The sequence below is a fragment of the Lytechinus pictus genome, chromosome 3 (assembly GCF_037042905.1).
Source record: "Lytechinus pictus isolate F3 Inbred chromosome 3, Lp3.0, whole genome shotgun sequence".
Lineage (NCBI taxonomy): Eukaryota > Metazoa > Echinodermata > Echinoidea > Temnopleuroida > Toxopneustidae > Lytechinus > Lytechinus pictus.
This window is the reverse complement of record NC_087247.1, coordinates 10708082-10725403: the sequence shown is the minus strand read 5'-3', so window position 1 is coordinate 10725403 and position 17322 is coordinate 10708082. Positions and strand designations below refer to the sequence as shown.

At 36.6% G+C, this 17322-nt stretch overlaps 2 protein-coding genes across 9 annotated transcripts in view; one reads left to right on the top strand and one right to left on the bottom strand.

The window, feature by feature from the left end:
* Positions 1 to 694: 694 nt before the first annotated feature.
* LOC129257843 (MIF4G domain-containing protein B-like) lies at positions 695 to 7141 on the bottom strand. The gene is made up of 5 exons (XM_054896256.2): positions 6302 to 7141; positions 4827 to 5096; positions 4101 to 4253; positions 3717 to 3767; positions 695 to 3022 (listed from the first exon to the last, which is right to left on the bottom strand). The coding sequence occupies exons 1-5, from the start codon at positions 6470 to 6472 to the stop codon at positions 2822 to 2824; spliced, it is 846 nt and encodes a 281-aa protein (XP_054752231.2). The 5' UTR covers positions 6473 to 7141; the 3' UTR covers positions 695 to 2821.
* LOC129257844 (leucine-rich repeat serine/threonine-protein kinase 2-like) overlaps positions 6650 to 17322 on the top strand; it is a 126747-nt gene continuing 116074 nt past the window's right edge. For all 8 annotated transcript variants that reach the window (XM_064096353.1, XM_064096361.1, XM_064096360.1 and 5 more), the window contains exons 1-2: positions 6650 to 7004; positions 11349 to 11599. In XM_064096353.1, the coding sequence (XP_063952423.1) occupies positions 11464 to 11599 (136 nt within the window). In that variant the 5' untranslated portion in view covers positions 6650 to 7004; positions 11349 to 11463. The remainder of the gene's footprint in view (positions 7005 to 11348; positions 11600 to 17322) is intronic.

Genomic DNA, 17322 nt, shown 5'->3' with positions numbered 1-17322 from the left:
TGAAAATACCCATGATAAAGACATTTGCTACTGGTAATTATTACACCTTCACACACAACATTAGATGATTTTGAACCAAAAGAGTAAAACATTTTTTAGTTATCAAATTTATCAAAATTAATGTAAAATATATGTTCTCTATTTGAAAAGGGTCATCAAATTCAAAAGATCGTTCAGCAAAAACCTTTAAAGATATTTGAAAAAGGTTTTCAGTTCCTTGAAATATAAGGTTTTGTGTAAAAAGGACATTCACATTCAGATGCACATTATTAATTTTGAAATTTACTGTTTTTACCCTCTCCCATGTGGAATTGCCCTTTAAATACTACAATTTAATAATATGTACATTCATAGAGCGCAGTTACATATACTAAACTGCGCTTTGATACTCAGTATCTGTAGCTGAGCCACCATATTAATAGGCGCTAAAGCGTTCAAGGAAAAATCCTACCAGGTACCCATTCACCTCACCTGGGTCGAGTGCAGCACAATGTGGATAAATTTCTTGCCAAAGGAAATTACGCCATGGCTGGGATTCGAACCCACGACCCACTGTTTCAAAGTCCGGAGACTAATCCACTGGGCCACAGCGCTCCGCGTACTATATACATTGCAATAGAAATAATTATAACTTTTAAAAGGGGAGGCACTTTGTATAACATATGAAACACACCACAAATACCAGAGTTAAAAATCATGTATAAATAAATGATTTATTTGAAACAAATGCATGTATTTACAAAGTTTTCTCTTCTTTTTGTGAGATGGCATAAAATAACATTTGTATATACAACAAAATACAAAAAACTTCGAAAGGTTATTTGAAACAGAATAACATAGGAAGTTGCATAAACACAAGTACTGACTCTTACGTGAAATGCTAATCGAATCTAGAGAGCTGAAATTTGTCTTTACCCCAAGATACATGTATTTTCATATAGAGTATAAGTATTTTCATTTTAAAAACATATTAAGTGCCATAAAATGAAGAAATAGGACTTTCCATTTGGTACATCATCTCCACAGAACAGGAAGCTTTGTAACACTCTATCAGTGAAGAGGGTTGGTTCTATGAATTGCAGTTTCAGGGGATGGACAAGGGCCCCCCTGTCTTACAAAGAGTTGCGATTGATCCAATCAATCGCAACTATGGATGGCCCACAATGTCAACATCTATTATGCATATTTGTTCAAAATATTTTGTAACTATGATGTATATTCATGCATTCATTGTTTTCTTGAAAATTCACTGTCTTTGTTTACAAAAGACCTCATGCAAATTTCATGAAGAAAAAATTATGACACTGACGGATTTCCATAGAGTTACGATGGATTGGATCAATCGTAACCCTTTGTAAGACGGGGCCCAGTTCTCAGACACCTTCCTCTAGCAACAGAAATTGTTAACAGACCAACAGAAAACAACTTGATGCTAAAAAAAACATAACAAATGAGAGAAAATTCAAATGACTTAGGTCGCACTTAAATGCCGACGCGTACGTGATATGCAACGCGCAATCTTATTGATCAATACGCAGTAGTACGCGGCCTTTTGGCATGATCTGACCAATACTGTCGTGCCTTTTCTGTAGCAATAAACTGTTAATGCAACTTTGTTGTACGATGAAACGGACCCCTGGACCTATAGAGCATACCATTGAAATAAATGTTATGCTATAGATAATCCTTTCATCTTATTAGCCGAGAGCAACTTTGTTAGTGAAAGTCACTGACAAGGCTTTTCATGAAATGCTCCTTGATGTACAAAGACGCCTCCGTGCAATCACTCGGTCGGGTACATGCACAAATTAAAATCCATACTTAAACTCGTACCAATCATTGATCACACAATGTGACATCTTTTCAAACTGAAAAGCTCCATTACGAGCACCCTATCAACTCCTTTTTTTTAAATTATATTTTGGGGCTTATCTCAGATGAATTATTCATGTACTTCTTCTTTTTGTCCACTGGTTACAAGAATTTCTAATTATGTTTCTGAACAAGTCTTTGCTGAAATACCTGAAAATTCTTGGACGTTGGGAGTTCCTACCAGTGTACCCTGGGGATTGTTTCATCAAGCATTTCTTCAGGACTATGAGAGAATGGTTATGTTCCTGTGCTAAACAAGACCAGGAAATCTTCAAAGGGCTTTTTGATAACGGTGGAACTGAATTTCCTACAACCCCAATCATATCCTGATAATAAACTTTGCATTGAGAAATGCTTTTAAACAGCAAGAATTTTAATTTACAAAGATCGTAATTCAACTTCACATGATGCCAATTAGAAATCTGATCCAAGCACAAGAATAGAATCTTGCCGTTTGGAAAGTGATGGGTAACTGAAGAACAGCTTTATGAAACCGGAAAAGGTTGCACTTGTGGATCATTCTGCTTTAGTGGCTCGTTAGGGTAGAAAGAATGTGCTTCGCATTTTGTGAGCACAGTGATGATAATCTTAATATCATGTCACATCATAATCTTATATCTAGCACACACACTGACGGATTTCTTTTTGTGTTCGTGCACCAAACCATATCTACACCAACGTAACAGCGCTTTGTAAAGATATCCTATATGTTGATCATAAAAGCAAAACATACATCTTGAGCCTCAAATCACAGACGGGCTCAACAAAAGTTCTTCAATTTCTCCAAAGGCTTGTCCCTAAAAGTGACAATAGTTTACATAAAAGATCACCCTCAGCCAAGACTTGCACAAGCAATGGCTCTGAGAAGGTCCCCTGGAGATTATCCATGATAAGACATCAAAACCAAAAACACCGGAGAATGTCTTTCAGAGAAGCACTTTGTCAACTTTCAACAGAAGACCTCGGAGTAGTATTGCTGCTGTGTGTCGTTCAAGTGCCATCCGCTCGCTCTAAGTTCAATGACCTCTAGGAGGAGAAGACGGGAGAAGTGGGAAGACTTGGGACCTAGCAGTTTCTCCTTCATGATGTTGACCAAGGTGTCCATTTGCCCAGACTTCAGGTCATCCAGAGTGGGTCCAAGCGACTTGAGCTACATGTAAGATAAGAATGGCAAAGAAACAAAAGTTTCATTATCTGGGTAGTGTTACATACAGCTGTTCATAATTATAATGACTTTATGTATGGCTTCATAATTATAGCTGGATTTGTAAAGTGCTTTTTGCCGGAGGAAACAAAGTGCTGCTATTATTACCTAGCTTTACTCGCGCTGCGTTCAATGAATTTCTTCTTGCCAGGTACCAATTCACTTCACCTGGTTCGAATGCAGCACAATGTGTGTAAATTTCTTGCTGAAGGAAAACATGCCATGGCTGGAAATCAAACCCATGTCCCTCAGATTGAAAGACAAGAGTCTTGACCACTAGACCGCAATGCCCCCACTATGGAAATGTCAAGCCAATAGGACTAAAAAATAATTTTTCAAATAGCTAAGAATTTAGTTATTTAGATGCAGAAACAAATTATTCAGAACAAAGCATTTCAATTAATAGGGTATTTTCCTCACAATTCAGTTGAAATTGTAGGAAACTTCTTTTGACTCTTTACCTCAACACCCCCAATATAATCAAATCATTCAAACTGATCTGTCAAGTGGTTTTTAGTCTCGACAACAGGAACACGACAGATGGAATAGAAAACCCGATAACATAATGCCTTCAGCAACACCAACGGTGGGCGGAAGCATAAAATGATAGAATGGTCAATATTTTGTTACTAAGGCTCACCTGATTGCACCCGCATTTCATTTCTTCATCACTGGAATCATCAGTTATTAGCTGTAGTGTAGGAAAAAAGATGAAGATACTTAATAAACCTTATTCAAAGTGTTGAAATATTTGAGTGGTCAATTCAAGGCTTGAAATTTCTGGAAAATAGCATGTTTTCTGAACCAGGTTGCAAAACATACTTCCTAGTGTAATGGGAATATTACAGACAGGATGGGAAGTGATGCTCACTGAAACAATTTACCAGCCAACCCTTAAGATTATACCTTGATCAGATACAAATCAATAAACTAACTTTACAGCGTTAAAGCTTTATCGATATATCCTTTAGTGAAACTGCCTGGTGTAATTAAAAAATGTTTACCAGCGGGCAGATCAACTTACTGTGTCAAGGCATGTATAAACAGGCTCCACCAAGGCGTTGATGTAGTTATCTCCAATCCTGAGATGCTTGAAGAGACAGCAAAGATAGCAAGTAAAGGCAAGCCATCGGCTCGGATCTTGGTCTTTCCACGTGGCACGGGATGTAAAATCGTCCTTCAAATGAGAATATTAATACGTGTTTTGATTAAATGCACCGATAGCTAAAATATAATACATAGCACATATCGCCACCTAGAGCTAAAATATAATACATAGCACATATCGCTAATGTTATTTGCTACAAGTATCTATTTATTATGTTAAACTAAAACAAGGTTGCCCCATCAAAAATCATAGCATTTTTTTTCCAAGGGGAGTATATTACACGAGTACGAAAAGTTGAATTTCTGATAAGAACTTTGCCTTTATTCAACATACCACCTTTGAACAGTGGCTTTTGTAATAGAGGGCCTATTCAGATTTCCCCCAATAGATGCATCCCTTTAGTTTGCTTTATGGTCAACCAAACTATTGTTAAGGTTTGCCATTCCCATTCATTACTTTGATCTTTTTAAGGATTAAGATGTGTTAAGCTGTCATGGGAAATTCGAAACCTAAAACGCATGGTGAATGATCTTGTGTATCCTCGATCGGGAGACCTTTGAGTACACAATATTTGCTTTTGCTATGAGTTTAAGAGCATTTTTCTTTGCAGTCCCTGCTGTAAAGCGATAAAAAAAGGTTTACCTGAAGTTCTTTTAGCAGAGGGCTTCTAAACTTGAGCCCCTCCGCCTCTAAAGAAGCTAGCCTGGAGCACAGTTTGGCCATCACTTCCGCATTCTTTTCATTTTCCATTCCAAGGTGGTACATGAGAAGGGCAAATGATCTCATCTGGGAATCCTTACTGATGTATCCTTCTGCGTCATTGTAGATCCCATCTGCAATGTCCCACAGGGACGATTCATTGCTACTCCTTGCTGCCTGCTGCACCAACACCATCGTCCTGTTGTAGAAATGCTGTGTTGAGAATCAAAAGGGAATAAGCGAAACACATCACTAACTTTGTATAACTGCGATACTAAGGTTCTCTAGTGAGAATAAATTAACTGTGCACTTCATTTTGGTCATCTTAACACTGCTCAAGAAAGTCTTAGAAATGCCTGAAGAATTGATGTTTCTAGTTAGTAAGCTCTTCCACGATGTCTGATTTTGGATTTTGAAATGAGAATGGAGCTCAGGGGCTTTCAAAACCATTCCGTCGCCCATGAAGCTAAAAAAGTTTGATAACGTTTTTGTCAGGCCCATTCTGAATTCAGGAATGTACAGGTTACAGAGACTGTCTCAGTTTTCAAAGATTCAATCTCCACACAAGAAATCCTGGAAAGTTTATTCACCCATCAATTGCCAACACTAATCAAGTCAATGTAAACATATATTTTTTAACAATATTATTTGAAGACGGGAAGTAATAAAAAAAAAGATGGTGAATTTTGGGATTCGAGTTAACTGAATCTAGTTTTAGCACTCTCAATTGCTGTCTATGTCCTGCAGGGGGGGGGGGGGAGTGAAAAAAAAAACTGTTCTCATAAACAAGGACAAAGACAATCTCAATTTTTCAAGACTACTTGGATCTAGATCTATCCTTATTTTCCAGGGTAATCCCAATTTTTGGACCAGCCCCTCTTCTGAGCATGAAATGTCTTCAAAGTTAAACAATAGATGCAGAGCCAATATGGCAGACTAATATGGGAGACAATTTCCCATATATGAAAGTCTAGTTTTTCCAAATGAAAACGAAACACCAAAAAGAACAGAATTTTTCCACCATAATTTTTGTCTCACTGTCATGTCAGAAGCCCATTTGTTTTGAATATGGACAACAAAAATCCTTGTGAAAACGGTGATTTTTAAAGCAGACAGTAAAACGGTAATTTTTCATGAGGAATCTACTTATCACATTTCCATTTGCTGCAAAATTATCCTTTTGCAGCAAATGTAAACAAAGGAAATTGGTCTCCCAAACTGGAGACTGTCTCTAAGTCTAACTAAGTCTAACCCAGATAACACAGGCTAGATCCTCACACTCACAGGCATTATTTTAATGCGATGTCATGTTATTCAAGTGGGGGTACCGGTTAGTTATACCCCCTTCCCCCCCTCTCCCAAACACTAAACGATTGCATGGTTATCTGCTCCAAGTCCAATCTAGACGTTTTCCGTACCTCGCCCAGTACCAGCACGTGTTCTTCTTTCATGTACGGGATATCACTTGATCTATCGCCAGAACTCCCGGGGAGCGATGCAATCCCACGATCGTTTGGCTGCTGCTGTTTCAACTTTTGACGACAGGCAGCCGATTTTAAGCCACCACTTATCTGTCGAGCAGATGCCATCACGATAAACAAGAGATAAACTATGAGGCTTCTCACAGAAACAGACAGAAAAGTTTGATTCTTGAATAATTGCGTCTTTTGGGCATCCGAAACGAAAGAGATTGATACCGAATTAGAGTTAGGTTAAAACTTAAACAAATCCTGTGCACAGGATGCGTAGCGTTTATTCAGGCGTCTGGTGCTGTACGTTCGCTGGATTTCGATTCGATATATATGGTGGCTTGGGGCTTGACGCTACACAGATTGTGATATTACAAAATTTAAGAGAATAAACTTCAATACTCTTAATTATCTTTTATGACTATTTTTGTTGGGTATTTTCATTTTACATTGTTCCCATATCCGTCAATTCTTGCCAATGTTGTAACTTGTATGTAGTTTAATGTAAGTTACTTGATGTAGACTAGCATCGAAGCACTGTGGGCACGATAAACCACTGATGCCGATGGATCATCACAACAATAATATTTTGTCCAAGAAAACTTGATCTTTTTGCGGAATGGACAGATATTTGATGTATTGAAGCTCACTGGTGAGTACCTTATTTCGTGTTGTATTTGTAGAATGGCGATTAAAAACTTGTTTTTTGTCCATTGAAAATATTTTGCCTTCGCTGTTTTGCAAGTGTTGTCTGTTGAAGTTCGGCCTTTTCGACTCCATTCCAAAGGTAAAGCCAAGGCGGACAAGCAGCTACTAGTGTTACACCGCGACACTGGCGCTGGCGTACACTACACTCTACGGAGGGGAGGGCTCTTGCTCCCCCCCCCAAAAAAAAAAATCATGACAAAGAAAAAAGGTAAGAATCGGAAAGAGATAAGAGTGAAATATGATTATTTTCTGATATTATTGTCAAAATCAATCACAAATTTGTCTTGTGACTTGGAAATTTGTAAAAAAAAAAATGTTGAAATTTTTGCTCGCTCGCTTTTTTTATTTACAGTTACACGATACGCCATATTGAGCACCCTCAAAACTTTTTGCTCTGAAGGCGAGCAGCAATAGACATTCTTCTTTGATCGATGAACAGGCTTAGTCCTACAACGTACAACATCGTTGGAGTAAACTAAACTAGGCCTAACTAAACTATGTATTGGGCCTACACCACAGTTGTCACTGCCTGACAGGGACTACAGTGTATTGTTACCATATTAATGCGCATGTGCAGATAAAATGGGATGTTGGCCTAGCCTACACAATTTAAAAACTTTGGCTGTGTTACATGTTTGCTGCATAACTGTCATACAGGTGGGAGGTTTGGGGTCCATGGACTCCCTAAATTTTTAATGACAAAGAAAACAAATAGAGAAAATGGGTTCTAATGGGTTTTAGTCTGAGCTCAAAGTCCGTTGACACTGCATTAGCTGCATGTAACTGCAGAGTGTGAGAGTTACATAATGCTGTGACCCATAGACATACACAACTTTCTCTCGCTCCATTGAGCGAGATGTCTACTGGATGGCACCAAAATACACTGAAATTTGGAAGGGCTCGTTTCATCGACTATTACCTTTCTACATTGATTCAGGCTTTAATGTTTTTTGATTGATTCCCCATACTATCAGCTACAAGAATAGGCCTACATGTATGTAAAAATAAACAGCCTCTTTGTAGCTTTTCTAATTTCGGAGAGAGAGCCCAAATAAGATTTCTGGACCCAAATTTGAGAGGATACTTTTCAATAAGCTACATGCTGATTGATAAGAATGAATTCATATTCAATCTGTCTAGATTATAAAAATGTCCAAAATATTGAAATTGATTATCCAACCGTAGGAAAGTGATTTTTGTGCACCATTGCTGAGCCTCAAACTGAACAAACTTTTCCTCTCGTGTTTTGATGTCGACGAGTTGATTCATTGACGGGGGTATCTTGAGGGGAATTTTGTGTGCTAGTCAACATTTTAAGACAGAAATAACACTTTTTCTTGTGAAAGAAAGAAATATTTATTGGTTCAAATCAGATATGAAAATTTTGAAATTCTGAGATCGTTTTGTGAATTAAATTTGAATAGAAAATGAATGCTCGTTCACGGAAAATTGACTTAATTGTCTCCTAACTTGTACTTTTCTAGTGTTGATTTTTAACTGCAATACGGAGGGTTTTGATGTAAAAATCAGTCATTTTGACCAAGGTTTTCCTTTCAGAAGTAAGCTCGTAGTGGCTTTGCATCATTCATTATATCAAAAGTCCTGAGCAAGAAAAGTGAGCAAGTCAAATTTTGAGGGTTTTTTTTTGTAATAGATTGTGATATATTAAAAAAAAAATAACATATCCTACCCCTTTTCTTTTCCTCTTTTTTTTCTTTCTTGTTCATGCAAATTTTTTTGGACATGCCCCCCAAGCCCCCCCCCCCCCTCAACTGGCACTATTGACCCTTGCTGTAATAATGATATACATTTTGGAATATATTGGGTCTACAGGTACAGCAGATCTGTTCGATGATTGAGTAGTTTTTAGACCTATTCATTATTTTTCATAATTTTTAATCACCATTATTTGCTGAAGTCAAGTTTGGGATGAAGGGGGGGGGGGGGCTCCACACCCCTTTTTTTTTTACAGATCCAACCTGTTCATGTCAGACGAGTAGATACCCAGATTTTCCATTTTTTAGTGGTCCAAACCTAAAATTTGCTGGTCCCCAAAGTTGAAAAATCAAGAAAAATATGAAAAATTCTTTTGCTGTCTTTTCTTGCCCCACCCCCTCCAGAAAAAAGACATGCAAACACACACACAACATAATACATGAGAGCCATTTCTCAGTTTTTAGAGAACCATTTTTTAAGACGCCAGAGTCTTTTTTTATAATTTAAAAAAAAAGGAGAAAATATCATTTGTATCACTTTGATATATTTTCAACTAGTCATGTTAGATCAGTAAATCTGGCTATTCTGAAAAGTTACTGGCCAGACAGCAATTTTTACTGGTCTAGGACTGTTGGACCAGTGCCAGTGTCACGCGCTGGGTAAGCGTGTTGGAAGGAATTTCGAATGCAAAGTGCTCAAGTATCGAGTAAAATAGTATCTAAGATAACACAGAAGCCCAGCAATTAGCACAGCATTGCAAAAATACTGGAAAACAAGCATATTTAATGATGAGAGCACTGCTTTATGCTTCATTTTCTTTTATTTTCTTTGTTAAAAAAATGACATACTTTGTAATCCATCATTTTGTATATTTTGTAAAAGTCAACACCCTGCCCCAACTTTTGATTATCACCAGGCGTTATAGTTTATAGCTTTGCAGCTTTCATGAAATTCATATGGAGGTTGGAAGAAATTACTGTCTTTCTGTCACATATAGACTTTATGGCACTTTATTCTTTACATTTGCATAAATTGCACTGTATCGATTGGGGAATTTTGTAGTTCTCTGAAATAGTTTTGTTTGAATTGTTCCCTCTAATCAAATCTATGTGTTTGCAGAGCCATATACTGCAATTTTAGATGAACTTTGACCAAAAGCCCTTTATTTATAAATATGATTTGAATGGCGGCCTTGGTTGTGAGTGTGAAATACAATTTAAAGGAGAATGAAACTCTTGGAGCAAGTTAGCTTTTGTGAAAGCAGCAAAATCAAAGAATAAGATCAACAAAACTTTGAGTAAAATAGGACTAGCAATAAAAGAGTTATGAGCATTTGAATGTCGAGATCACTAATGCTATGGAGATCCTCCCATTGGCAATGCGACCAAGATCTGTGATGTCACACACGTACAACTCTCCCATTTGGACACTGAAAATATACCCCAAAACATCTCTTTTTGCTCATTCTAATCATATGACAAACGATTCATCAATGATATAATGTTGTGAAACCTCTGTACTTGTCATCTCATAAAGAAAACACCTCACCTTGTGATAGACTCTATAAAAGTGAGAATATAAGTGAAATAAGTACTAAAGTAATGAGGGAGTTGTACGTGTGTGATATCACAGATCTTGGTCGCATTGCCGTTGGGAGGATCTACATGGCACTAGTGATCTCAATATTCGAATGCTCATAACTTTCTTATTATTCATTCAATCTTCCTCAAACTTTCAACAATATGTTTCTTTGATTTTTCTCTTTGATATGGATTCAGCTGGTTTCAAGGGTTTCATTCTCCTTTAATAATCTAAGGAGCGTTTCCATTTTACGATTCTTTTCTAAGATTCAAGTTCCTACATGTTTACTGAAAATGGTCATTGTTTTCTTCTAAATTTCTTCTACGATGTTATTTTGAATATTAATGGTTAATTTCTTTACATTAAAAAGAAGTGTCTGCTGTTTTATTTCATATTGTGTCTTTAGCGTGCAATGCCGTGTACCATATGCTCACTCAGTGCAAATGAAGTGTAGGACTATTATTTTTTGACGTTTGATTTGCTTTTATATATATATATTTTAGTTATTTGCAGTTCCAGATTCGGTATTTTGTTTACATTCTTGATGCTTCCGTTGTCATACATTTCCACTTTACTTTCAACCTGCTCCTCTCGTCATTTTTTTCCTATTCATTTCAGACGTGTTCATTCATTACATTCACACATCTGAGTTCCCCAAATCAGAAGATTCTGTTTCATAAGGGATGTTTTTGCAACCACAACGCAGACCTGTGCTTTCTGGAATATTAAGAACCAAAATTGTCAAAAGCCCTTCATGACCAATCAGTCTGTGTAAAAAAATTGGTGAATCAAAACAGACAAACGACATATATATTTGCAATTTTTCTTCAGCTCGGAATCTTAGGACGATCTGCTCTCCTGGTTCACCAATTTTTTACAAAGACCTCTAAGCTGTTAATTGTGATTTGACGGGCATTTACTATGTTCTAGAATCCATCCCCGCTGCAATTGTGAAAATTTGATCTTTGATTATATCAAATTTCATTTGAAGGAAATGGCATCAGCTACTGCATCCCACATCCACTGCCCCATCGGTCCATGGAAAACGTCCAGGCTCTAGCGTTTCTCAAGATTGTTCATTGATGTAAAGGAAGCCAGGTGCCGCCATGGCTTCACCCGTAACTCCGGAAGACGAGCGCATGCAGAAGAGCTTGCTCGACGAGCTGCTCCGTTTGAAGCTGCAGTTTGATCCATCAAGGCTCAGCGAGATCTTGTTGAAAATATCTGTACTCTGCGAACAAGGTAAGAATTAATTCATTTTAATATGTTAACTAAGAAAATGTTTTAAACATATTAGGTTTTCATGTGGTGTAGAGACAGAGAGATAAAGAGAGAGAGATAGCAAAAAAAATTAGAGAGAGAGAGAGAGGGAAGGGGGGGCAGAGTGGTGGGGAGTGAGGGAGAGAGAGTGAGTAGAAAATGGAATGAGGGAGAGAGGAGGGATTTAGCGGAGCATGTTATCTGTGATTTTGACTGAAACACTGTGTCTGATTTTGTTTATGAAAATTCACTGATCATACAGTATGCTCCAAGAAACACCTCCCAGGGTAAACAATATGAATGATTTGATATTATACTCCAGAAGATTAATACATGAACTAGAATTTAATTTGTTTGGTAATGTCTTTTAAGATGATGCGGCCTTTCCTAAAATACCACTTGCTCAAGTTCTAGCATAGAGCAAGGGAACTACAGTCAAAGTATGCTACCTGTTCCCAGACTTCAAACTGTACAAGTAGAGTAAACTCTAGTATTATAATCGTAGTCATTTATTAAACATGTGAAGTTGTTAATGATCAGAAATTTCATAGAGCTTCAATGACTTCATAAAGATGAAATGTATGTGATGGATTTACATGTGCAGCGGTGTATTTTTGATTAACTTTGCTCGCTCAACATCACCAAAACTTCATAAACATGTATCATGAATATATAGCAACCAATGGGGTGTTGAATAAAGGTTGTTGTTTCTGAAGTAAAATATTGGCCTACATGTACATGCAGTTTCTTTTTCAGATGGAATTTTGAGAAGACCAATAAAGCCCAAGCATGTAAATATATAGATGACATTACTTTTGCTGTGGGTGTAACTGTACATTCACTTTCACTTTTACTCTATTCTGAGTAAAATAGATTCACTCCCTCTACTGTTTGAAATATGTTTTTTTTATCAATTAATACAACAGAGCATCTGATGGTGTATATTCAAATATGTAGGAATAATGAAGTATCTTTGTTAGTGGGGGGGGGGGGGGGTTGGTTGACGCCTGGGGCAACATCAGTGGGAATTTTCAAAGGTCGAAAGGAATTAAAATACCCAATTGAGATTTGAACATGCACTGTTACATTTTTATCTAGCAGGCAAATAATAATTATTTTTTAATATTTTTGGTGGCTGATTTTTGCAGCCTACTGCCTAAATCGGCAACATTGGGCAAGCTTTAACATTGCAATGAATAAGAATATCCAGAGCTCCCTCTTTTTTCTCGGGCTTTGAGCATTTTGGGGGCTAAATTGCCCCCAGCCCCCATGTAATATTATTCCCGGTTATCCAGACAATTATATGAGAGAAAAATATACTGTACATGACAGTTGTCAGCATTATTCAGCATTTTTATTGCTCATTGGAAAAAGACACGTCTGTATTTGGCTTATTACCAAGTTGACTTTGTTCCCTGTGATCATAGTGAATGACATTTTGTCATTTTTATTATTATGCCAGTCAGGGGCGGATCCAGGATTTTCCAAAAGGGGGGGGGGCACTGTCCCGGGCACATACTTCCGAGGAAAAATTTGACAAGAAAAAAAAAAAAAAAAAAAATAGGCTATTGCGTCCCGAAAAAAATTAACAAGCAAAAAAAGAAGAAAAAAGGTCTTCACTTTCAAAAGGGGGGCACACTTCTGTTTTAACGACATTTTTACACTACAAATTTTAATTTTGCTTCTCTAAAGGGCGGAGGGGGGGGGGGGCGGCTGTGCCCCCCACCTGGATCCGCCAGTGATTGCAGTACAAACATGGACCTATTACAAATGGTACAAATAAGCAGTTTTTATAATGGACCTTCCCCACACTTATTGACGTTTATATTGACAGACCCAGATTTTATTTTTTGTTCATGATGTATACGTGTGGCTTTTCCTAAAATATGGTGCTCAATATCGTTTTCTTTTGTAAAATTTTGAATAATTATGTCACTATGACACATATAGTTTATACATGGACATTGTAATTTGTAAGTAAGATTACAACCACTGATTCCATTTCCTATAGGTAATATTAATATTTTTATTTTATTTTTTGTCATTGAATTTTCAAATTATGCTTCATTCTTTAAAGGGAATCCACCCTTGGTCGTAAAATGTTGTGATGGAAAGGAGAAAAATACATAAAACAGAATGGTGACAGTTTGAAAGAAATTGGACAAGCAATAAGAGAGTTATGGTTGCTTTTAAATTGAGATCCCTCAGACTACCGGTACATGTATGTACATTTAAAGGTCAAGTCCACCCCAGAAAAATGTTGAATTGAATAAATAAAGAAAAATCAAACTAGCATATTGCTGAAAATTTCATCAAATCTGATGTAAAATAAGAAAGTTATGAGATTTTTAAGTTTCGCTTATTTTCCGCAAAACAGTTATATGCACAACTCAGTGACATGCAAATGAGACAGTCGATGATGTCCCTCACTCACTATTTCTTTTGTTTTTTATTGTTTGAATTACACAATATCTCATTTTTTACAGATTTGAAAATAAGGACCAACTTGACTGAACCATATAGTATGTTAATTCCACATTTTCAGGGAGAAACTAATCTTTGTTTCACTTGACAATGAGGAGAAAATATCATATTTCATATAATAAAATACAAAAGAAATAGTGAGTGGATGACGTCATCAGTCTCCTCATTTGCATACTGACCAGGATGTGCATATAACTGTTTGGTGAAATTAAGTGAAACTTAAAAATGTCATAACTTTGTTATTTTACATCCGATTTTGATGAAATTTTCAGTGTTATGCTTCTTGGATTTTTCTCTTTTTATTCAAATCACCTTTTTGTTGGGGTGGACTTGTCCTTTAAAACTGGCAACAGCGTAAATAGATTATGACAAGGGGCAAGGACAACTTTCCTACAGGACATGGGAGGTACTTTAATTGGATGGTTTTGTCTTTCCTCCTAAGTACCCATTCCCCTGGGGCAGTAATCTAAATAATATAATGTCCTCATGAAAGAGAAATCTAATGTGAAGTAAAACTTTTGAGAAAATGACATTTTAGCCATTACATGGAAGAGTAGTCCTTGCCTTACATCATTATGACATCACATACATGTATGCGACCAATTTAAAATCTCCAATTCATAACTTTCTTATTGTTTGTTCAATATTGTTCAAACTTTCACCGATCAATCTGTCCAATTTCTTTTTTTCCTCTTTAACCAAGTTTTTATTTGGGTTGGATTCCTCTTTATTAAGTGAAACATTGCCAAGTTGATCACCAAAATACTTCCAAAACTTGCTGACTTTACTTTTATATTTTAGTGGTCCCAGTATGGTTGTTTGCCAATGCCAGTGTCTGCCAATTTCTCTTTAAATGAGTCATCAAAAGTACTTGAACTTTGAATGGATATCTCCAAGGTCGCAGGGATTAGATAGTGTAAAAACTAAAAAGCAAATTATTATAACTCTTGAAATGAAATAGGCAAGAATAATAATAATAATAGTCAGTTCTTGTACATAACACATGAATAACGTCTCTATGCGCTTCCAAAGGACTTGGATATTATTACCCCGGCTGTAGCTCAAGCAGCCTTTCCAGCGCTCGGCATTTCAAGGAATAAATTCCTGCCATTCACCTCACCTAGGTTGAGTGCAGCACTATGTGGATAAATTTCTTGCTGAAGGAAGCTACGCCATGGCTGGGATTTGAACCCACGACCCTCTGTTTCAAATACCCGGGAGGGGGGTAGTCAAATATATTGCTGTACACATGCGTGACCCAAAAACGTGTTTAAAGGGGTGTTTTTTCAGTTTTCAGATTTTCAAGAAAAAGGGTGGTTTTAAAAGACTGGTCACTGGTCACTCGCGGGGTCAAATGTATCTAGGGTATGTTTTTTTCCAAAGCTTTATATGCGAGGTCATATTCTGGCGATAACTTGTTTAGGGGCCAAATTGTGTAAATAAAGCCCGCAAAAAACTTGTTTAGGGGGTTATTTTGCACACAGAGAAAAAACTCGTTTAGGGGTGATTGGAAATAATTTGGTCACGCATGTATACAGCAATGCATTTGACTGTCCCCCCCCCCCCCCCCCCGGCAAGGATACCAATTTTATTTGGGAATTTTTGCTAACTCCGAACTATGAGATTTTTTTCTGGAAACAGGCAAGTGTTGAGCTACTGAGCTACTGTACAATATATTGTTAAAATATAATTGCTAAAATATCTTTAACGCTAGATTGCCATTTAGTCCCATCTATCGTACAGGGTTATTAAAGCTTAAAGGACAAGTCCATCCCAACAAAAAATTGATTTGAATAAAAAGAGAAAAATCCAACAAGCATAACACTGAAAATTTCATCAAAATCGGATTTTATTATATGAAATATGAAATATTCTCATTATTCCTCATTGTCAAGTGAAACAACAATTAATTTCTCCCTGAACATGTGGAATAAGCATTATTTAATACTATATGGTTCAGTCAAGTTGGTCCTTATTGCCAAATCAGCAAAAAATGAAATATTGTATAAATCAAACAATAAAAAACAAAGGAAATAGTGAGTGAGGGACATCATCGACTGTCTCATTCGCATGCCACTGAGTTGTGCATATCACTGTTTTGTGAAAAATAAGGGAAACTTTAAAATGTCATAACTTTCTTATTTTATATCCGATTTTGATGAAATTTTCAGCGTTATGCTAGTTTGATTTTCTCTATTTATTCAAATCATTATTTTTCTGGGGTGGACTTGACCTTTAATAGCCCATTTTCTTTTCACACAGCATTTTTGCAAAGTGGGCTAAATCTAATAAAAAAATAAATAAAGTACAGTTTGGCACTGTAAAAAAGCAGGGTTAGCCAACCAATCTTGGTGCTAGGAGTAATAGTCCGGGGTTAAGAGTCGCTTGTATAAAAAGAAACCTGGCTAAGCCAAGGATGTTGCTCGATATATGCCCTGGAACTCTGGAAGCAACAGAGCCATCGCTGTTGTCCAGTCGGAGACAAGCGCTGATGAATGGCTACCATTACTGAATTTTGTGTGATAAGATCAAGCATTTCCTTAGCCGGGGATAGGCATAAACCTTGGCCTGTGTAAAACGGAAAAAAATTAGTACACGTGATTAAGGATAGTATGGGGTAAGCTATAGTATGGTTTTAAGAAAATGTGGTGTAAAAATCCTACCTGACAATATTAAAGTTAATTTGAATAAAAGTAGAAATTTTAGAGAAAAATGTTGGTGAATGTTTGTTGAAATTTTGTGAGAGAATAAAATAGCTATGAATTATTAAAATGTTGAGTTTGCGTCATCACGAATGGGCTGCTCATCCATATGTTGTGCGTTACAAATACCCTAAATGTCATTCTCTATAAAAAGAGAATGGTTATATTTGTGTGGGGTAGATACATGTACCATCAGACTCATCATTTCATGTTCCCTAATAGAACTATATTAAAATAAATATATTTCTATTCATCTTATTCCATTAAAACAATTAATTTATGTAATCATGTGTGGGAGAGCAGCATTTATGTTCCAGTTGAAAAGCTTTAAAATTTGTGACTCTCATATTCCTCGGTGGATTTTCATCAAACCTTCAATATTTTTGTATACTTTCCTGCTACATATATTATGAAAACCGACTTTTTGGTGAATTTATAGGGTTCACTAATCATAACAAAAAATGTTTCGATAAATTGGTGACAGTTCCATGGAAAATAAACTTCATGATTGTTCAGAAC

Bases quoted from the DNA above. Each gene is read 5' to 3' on its own strand.
- LOC129257843 (XM_054896256.2), bottom strand. From the start codon at position 6,472: ATGGCATCTGCTCGACAGATAAGTGGTGGCTTAAAATCGGCTGCCTGT. The intron at 4,254-4,826 runs GTAAACCTTTTT...TCTCATTTGAAG, and splicing joins CTCTGCTAAAAGAACTTCAG to GACGATTTTACATCCCGTGC. The intron at 3,023-3,716 runs GTGAGCCTTAGT...TCTTACATGTAG, and splicing joins TGAAATGCGGGTGCAATCAG to CTCAAGTCGCTTGGACCCAC.